Source organism: Sinocyclocheilus anshuiensis, unplaced genomic scaffold (assembly GCF_001515605.1).
Source record: "Sinocyclocheilus anshuiensis isolate Anshui unplaced genomic scaffold, SAMN03320099.WGS_v1.1 scaffold1123, whole genome shotgun sequence".
NCBI lineage: Eukaryota > Metazoa > Chordata > Actinopteri > Cypriniformes > Cyprinidae > Sinocyclocheilus > Sinocyclocheilus anshuiensis.
This window is the reverse complement of record NW_015544248.1, coordinates 77926-85313: the sequence shown is the minus strand read 5'-3', so window position 1 is coordinate 85313 and position 7388 is coordinate 77926. Positions and strand designations below refer to the sequence as shown.

At 33.6% G+C, this 7388-nt stretch overlaps 1 protein-coding gene across 1 annotated transcript in view; it reads left to right on the top strand.

The window, feature by feature from the left end:
- The window catches only part of LOC107697794 (tumor necrosis factor receptor superfamily member EDAR-like), a 26758-nt gene that overhangs the window by 4654 nt on the left and 14716 nt on the right, over positions 1-7388 (top strand). Inside the window, exons 2-4 of the mRNA XM_016498656.1 lie at positions 1744-1829; positions 6000-6083; positions 7159-7284. Coding sequence (XP_016354142.1) covers positions 1744-1829; positions 6000-6083; positions 7159-7284 — 296 coding nt within the window. The remainder of the gene's footprint in view (positions 1-1743; positions 1830-5999; positions 6084-7158; positions 7285-7388) is intronic.

Genomic DNA, 7388 nt, shown 5'->3' with positions numbered 1-7388 from the left:
ACACTCTCTCTCTCTCACACACACACACACACACACACACACACACACACACACACACACGACAGCTTCACGCTGCTGTTGCCACTTAAAGCAGAAGGTCTGGTTTCAATTGGCTTGAATATAAATATACAAAGTGCAGCTTTTTAAAAGCACATTATTGAGTGTTTAATATACTCTGCCTCAGGAAGTCTCTGCTGTTTCTGTTTGGAGGGACGTGAAGTCTGATCGCTGATATTTCCTTTGAGATCGCAGCTCGTGATGGCTTTGATCAGGCATTTGTGTCGGTCTGAATGTGAAGTGTGTGTTCTGTGTTTGAGGGCATCGGTTCGTCTCGACTCACATGAGCAAAAACACTGAACATGCAGCAGATCATTAAACACATTCAGCCTTTGAAGATTCAGTTGTGTTGTTTTCTCTTTGCTGTCAAACGTTCTCTATGAAGGCTTGTTTTCGCCACGGGATAAAAAAAAAAAAAGGTAATTGTGACTCTCTCACAGTTCAGACTTTTTTTCTCACAATTCTGAGTTTTTCTCTGAATTCTGAGTTCATATCTTGCAATTCTGTTTTTTTGTTTCTGCCATGGAATAAAACATTAAAAAAGGTAATTTGCACAATTCTCAGCAAAAACATCCTGAAGTCATTCATGTGTTTTTTTTATGTATATTTATAATATTTCTTTCCTCATTATTTGTTTCAATGTCATTTTTTTATTTATTTTTTTATTGTATTTTATTGTATTTTTTTTATTTTATTTACACATTTCTTTTTATGTCTATAAATTATTTTAATTGTGGCTTTTATGTCTTTAATTTGAGCTTTTTCTTTATGTCAAACATCCTGCAGTCAGTAATGTGCTTGTTTATTTTTACTATTTCTTTCCTTATTATTTATTTCAGTCCGTTTATATATATATATATTTTTTTTTTTTTTTTTTTTTTTTTTTTTTGCAGTCAGTAATTTAAAAAATATTTTTCCCTATTTTATGTTTTAGTTTTTTCATTTTGAAAAAAAAAAATTTTTTTAATTTAATTTTATTTTTTTTGACATCCATTTTAAAGTATTTCAGCAGTGGCTTTTATGTCTTTAACTTTGGCTTTTTCTTTGTGTCAAACATTCTGAATAGCTGTTGTAAATACAATCAAACCAAAATGTATTCAGACACCTTCAACATTTCTCACATTATATCACAGTTTATTGGCTATAGTTTAGAAAACGGTAATAAAATATGAGAAGAACTCAGAAGAAATTCATCTTGATAATGTCAGATAACTCTGATAGAAAGATATGTAATGAATTCTGTTGAATAGCTGTCAGCTGTTACATTAAGAACACAATTAGATAAAACCAATTTAGCTCAACTAATTAGCAAGCAGTGCTTCATTTAGTTCAGTCTGTGGTGTAAAAAGATCACATTAGCAATTAAAGAAAAACACTTCAGCAAAAAATGCTCAGCTCAAAGTGTCTGAATCATTTTTGATCCGGTAGTCCACTGTATGAAGACTTTATGGGTATAATATGTCACAGTTCACTTTATTTTGCTCTCCTCACTTACATAAATAAACTATAGTGTCCTGCACACACTAGTGAAAAAACATCAACAATTATATCTGCTGTCTGAATCATTTTTGGTTTGAATGTATAATGTGATATAAAAAAAAAAATCTTATTTTGTCTAAATCTTACATTAACTCGTCATTTCTTTACCAATGCTTTCTGAGTTTGTTTTTGTGTTTTCTGGTTCAGGTACTACATTCTGGAGAACCGTCCGCGTAACATCTATGGCATGGTGTGTCACTCCTGTCAGAACGCTCCTCGAAACATCAAAGAGTGTAAGAACATCTCATTAATGAGACCCTGGAGCACAAAACCAGTCATAAGGGTCAATTTTGAATAAACTGAATAAATAATCTTTCCATTGATGTATGGTTTGTTAGGATAGGACAATATTTGGCTGAGATACAACTATTTGAAAATTTGGAATCTGAGGGTGCAAAAAAATCTAAATATTGAGAAAATCATCTTTAAAGTTGTTCAAATGAAGTTCTTAGCAATGCATATTACTAATCAAAAATTAAGTTTTGATATATTTACGGTAGGACATTTACAAAATATCTTCAAGGAACATGATCTTTACTTAATATCCTAATGATTTTTGGCATAAAAGAGAAATGTATAATTTTGACCCATACAAAGTATTGTTGGCTATTGCTACAAATATACCCCAGCGACTTAAGACTGCTTTTGTGCTGCAGGGACACATATGTGCTCATCTCCTGTCTCCTCTCTCTGCCTATCTTTGCTCATTTTTATTCAGCGCTGCATAAACACAGTTACGTTAAACGCTTCGGAGGCCCACACACAGTTTACCACAGAATACAGATTCACTAAATTAAACCCACAGCAGGATCTGGATCTGAGTGTTGTAGCATGAGCACAGAACCAACAGCAGGTCATCAGTAACACGTCTGGATTCCATCAGTTTGCGGCGCAGCAAGGTCCTCTAGATGTATTTTCCTTCTCTTGGCCTGGCTCTGGTGTTTGGCAGATCGTTCATAACACACTGGAGTCTCTGATTAGCGGCGCATACCTGAAGCGCTGACCGCATGGAAACGAGCGCAGAGACCCGCGCAAACCTGAGATTTAATGCCGCGTAATCCACTAAACATCAGCGCAACCATTCCTCATCACCGTAAATATCCACGTCTGCTTTCCGCTCAGGTTCAGGTTCAGGAGTCTGAGTTTATTTGGGATGAAATGCCGTCGTTCGTGGAAGAGAGGGAAACTGATTAACTCCAGGTTTGACCGAGCGAGCCAGAGCCAAGATTTTTATTGTTTTGTTTTGCTAATTTCTTTTTTTAAATCTCTGTTTGTCTTTGGCCATGAGATGTTTCTTCAGAAAGAGCGTGGAAACTCTGATGACCAGCAAACTGCTTCTTACACTAGCGATTTCTAATGAAAATCAAGCTGACTGAGTCATCTTCCTAATCTATTAGTTCAATAAACCTAGTATTGTATATCACAAATAGTGTTGCCTCTCCGAAAACAATTATTTATTTATTTATTTATTCTGAGAGAATGAGAACAACGGTTTGTTAGTAGTCTTATACACCCAGTATTGTGTATCATGAGTATTGTTGGCTCTTTGACAAATGTATATTTTTAATTTAATTTAATTTAATTTAATTTAATTTAATTTAATTTAATTTAATTTAATTTAATTTAATTTAATTTAATTTAATTTAATTTAATTTATTTTAATTTTAATTTTAATTTTAATTTTAATTAATTTTATTTAATGTTATTTTATTTTATTTTATTTTCATTTGATTTTCATTTGATTTTAAAATAAAATTTATTTTATTTTATTTTATTATTTATACATTCATTTTATGCCCATAAATTATTTTAGTTGTGGCTTTTATGTCTTTAATTTTGGCTTTTTCTTTACGTCAAACATTTTGTTGTGTATATTATGCACTATATAAGGAATAACTTCTCCTGCTTATATAAATTCTTAATTTTAGTGACAGATTTCAGATCTGTGGTTGTCCAATAAACCTGACATTATATATTACAAAAACGGTTGGCTTTTTGATAAATTGCTTTTATTTTATTTAGATTATTTTATTAGCCTTTACATTTTTATTTGATTTGCATTTTAAATTTAATTTTTATTATGTATTTAATTTTATTTAGAATTTTAGAAATTTAATTAATTTATTCATTTCTATGTGCATTAAGTCGTGGCTTTTATGCTATTGAGATAAACTTGATCTTCTTGCATAAAGCGTCCATAAATTATTAATTTACATCCGCTCTGAGAACAACGGTTCATTATAAACCTGGAAGTGTGATGTATTATGAATACTGCTGGCTCTATGATGAACTGTTTAGTTACTGTAAGTCTCTTCAGATGAGCATCCTGTAAATAAAGGGGTCTTTGTGCTGGAAAACACGTCTGCGCCGGTCCTGCTGTTTTCAGAGCCTCTTTAATAGTTTTCTATTGTGCGGTGACAGAAATGAAGTAGATATTTAATTAAAAAAGCATAACAAACAGGTCTTTTAAAGCTGTAGATGTGAAAGTATGCGGAGGGAGTGAAGTCATGCTCGCACTCGCCGGCTAATCTGCAAATGATGCTCGCCCGCAGCGCAGCGTAATAATTACGTTTCGAGGGAATAAAAAGATGATTCACTTGCTGCTGCTTGCAGTCGACAGGCATGGAAACATGGGAAGACAAACATCCGTGATCTCAACAGGTGATTTGGCATTAAATGGAAGTGGTAACATCAGATTGATAATGGTTTCTAATGAAATCAGAGCGCATGGGGTTTTCTTTGGTTTACAGTGTGTTTGACTCTCGCAATGAGAAAGAAATAAGCAAAGACCTCAAACGTATGAGAGCTTTGACAAATTGTGCTGTTGGTGCGCGGTAATTAAATCAATACTTCAACTCCAGAGCACTCGCAGATTTGTGTTTTAGTCCATTAAGACTGTTAGCGGTCCATATTTAATGTTGGGTTGTTTTACATTAAATGTCGTGCGGCATCAAATTGTACTCCATCAAAGAACATTTTCAGTTAAAGTGAAGAAAAATCAGCAGCTTTTGGTCATTTAGAATAACTCGTGTTTATATTTTCTGGTCATTTTGACCTGGAGAGGATTTTCTGTTTCCTGAAAAAGCGAGTTGATGTTACTGGTTCAGTGTTGGCTAGATTAATGACAAAAACGGTAGTTAGTAACCAATCCATTACATTAGACATTTCAGGTCATATAATCAGACTACTTTTAGATTACTTTTGACCTTACATTGATTTAAATAGGATAATCTTGTACCATATTGATTTAAAAATATATTACATTCGTTGTAATTAACAACATTACATTAGGTCAAGGTTTCTCAAAATGTAAAATTAAAATAAATCATTTTAAAATAACATCAATCAAATGAAATTAAATATTTTATTTGTTTACCTGCATGTCGTGTGAGCAATAACCAACATCAGAGAACCGTGATCATGCAGATGTGTTACTTAATTATTACTTAATTACCTTAAAATCTCAGCGGGGCTTCAAGTAAATATATTAGGTGAAAGAGTGACATTACAGTACGTGTAAATAAGAAATAATTAATTGGATAAGAAATAATGAATTTGTGCATTACAATGGGTAATGTTTAGGAAAATGTAAAGATGAAAAAGAAGAATTAGAGAGAATCAATAAATTATGATTAACAATTGTGTGAATGATATGTAATCAAGTAACTGTACTCTGATTATGAGTATTTTTTATATTGATATTTTTAGTTTAAACATAGTTTTTATTCAGTTTTTGATCAAGTTAAACTAAATGAAAATGAGAAATGGCAACTAGCTGAAATAAAATAAGTTTAATATTAAAAATATTTTATTTATATTTCGTGTCTTTTATGGTTTTAGTTTTAGTTAACTATAATAAACCTGTTGGACTAAAACTTGCTAAATTTGCTCACACGGCGTATAACAACTTCCCCCCAAAAATTTGATAATTTTTATGCTTTTGGGGATTTTTCTTATTCCTAATTTCCCGGGTTAAAAATAACTGTCTTCTTAAATAGCTTGTAAATCTCTCGTTGTGCTATATTATCACCAAATCTTGGATTCAGTCGTCACTTGTTTTCTTTCAATCAGCACAGGTTTTGTGTTTCTTTCTGGATCTGACTGATCGCAGGCCTCACTGATCTGAACTCATGAGCCAAAATTATGCATAAATAATGCTTTTTTCACTCATAAACTGAGGTGCATGAGCTCAGATCAATGAGACCTACGATTAATAAGTTCCAGAAAGAAACACAAAACCTGTGCTGATTGAAAGAAAACAAGTGGACAAAACGACTGAATCCCAGATTTGGTGATAAGTGAGCAGAATGAGAGATTTAGAAGCGTTCAGCAGATGCAGGAGTGACGAGTGACAGACGCGACACACACTATACTGACTGATTTTATTGAATGTTGTTTTACAGGCATGCAGTCGACGCCGCCGTCATCGGGCCGAGCTCCCAGCGTGTCGTCCAGCAGCACCACCATATTCCCACACGCAGAGAAAGGCAAGAATAAATAAGCTTTCCATTGATGTATGGGACAATATTTGGCTGAGATACAACTATTTGAAAATCTGGAATCTGAGGGTGCAAAAAAGTTGTCCAAATGAAGTTCTTAGCAATGCATATTACTAATCAAAAATTAAGTTTTGATATATTTACGGTAGGAAATTCACAGAATATCTTCATGGAACATGATCTTTACTTAATATCCTAATGATTTTTGGCATAAAAGGAAAATGTATAATTTTGACCCATACAATGTATTGTTGGCTATTGCTACAAATATACCCCAGCGACTTAACACTGCTTTTGTGCTCCAGGCTCACATATTATATTTTAACGCAGCAGATTTACCATGGTTTTTTTCAAACATAGTAAAATCACTGTAACATACGGCCTTATTGCTTAGATAAAACACCAGCAATATTATAGAATATGAGAAATATAAGGTACATTCAGTATTAATAATTAATTATTTTTTCTTAAATTCCAGCCACAATCAATCACAACAATGTATATACAATTACAGATGATTAAGCATATGAATCGTCAGTTTGTTGTTTTACACACATGCACACAGACATTATTTCATACACGATATGCATAAGAAATCTTTAGACGCATAACACAAACCATAATCCATAACAACGAAAGACAATACTTTATTGAACCTTTTTCTGATGAGAAGTGTGCGCTGCAAACGCGAGCATTTTGACGATTGTTTCTGTCCAGTTCACTCACTTTAACGTGTTTAACCACAGCTGTCATCGGGGTTTTTTCTGGCAGTGGCAGCAGGTACAGTATGTGATAAAATTTCAAATTGGAGCCTGTACTACGTAAATTCTGGAACCCAACATTACAACAAGACGATATTTTAAGCTCCTCATGTAGCTCAATCTGTGCTGGTTTGTATCAGCCGCCTCCAGTTTTCTCATTGTTTTGCCTCCAGCTAGCGCTGTGATGTAACTGTGACGTCGGCACAAAAAGGGTCTATAAACAATCAGTCAAAACAAAAAGTCAGTGCAATTGTAGCATTTGACGGTCGTCAAGCAACATAGAATCTTTTACTGTGTTCCAGATCCAACAGGACAAGGTCACCTAGCAACAGCCCTCATCATCGCCATGTCAACCATCTTCATCATGGCCATCGCTATAGTGATGATTATTATGTTCTACATCCTGAAGACCAAACCGAGTGTACAAGGTAAGATCGCTAGAACTACACACTCATTATGCATGTGTGTGTGTGTGTGTGTGTGTGAGAGAGAGTGTGTATACATGTACTTTAGCAGCATTAAACAGTCTGTG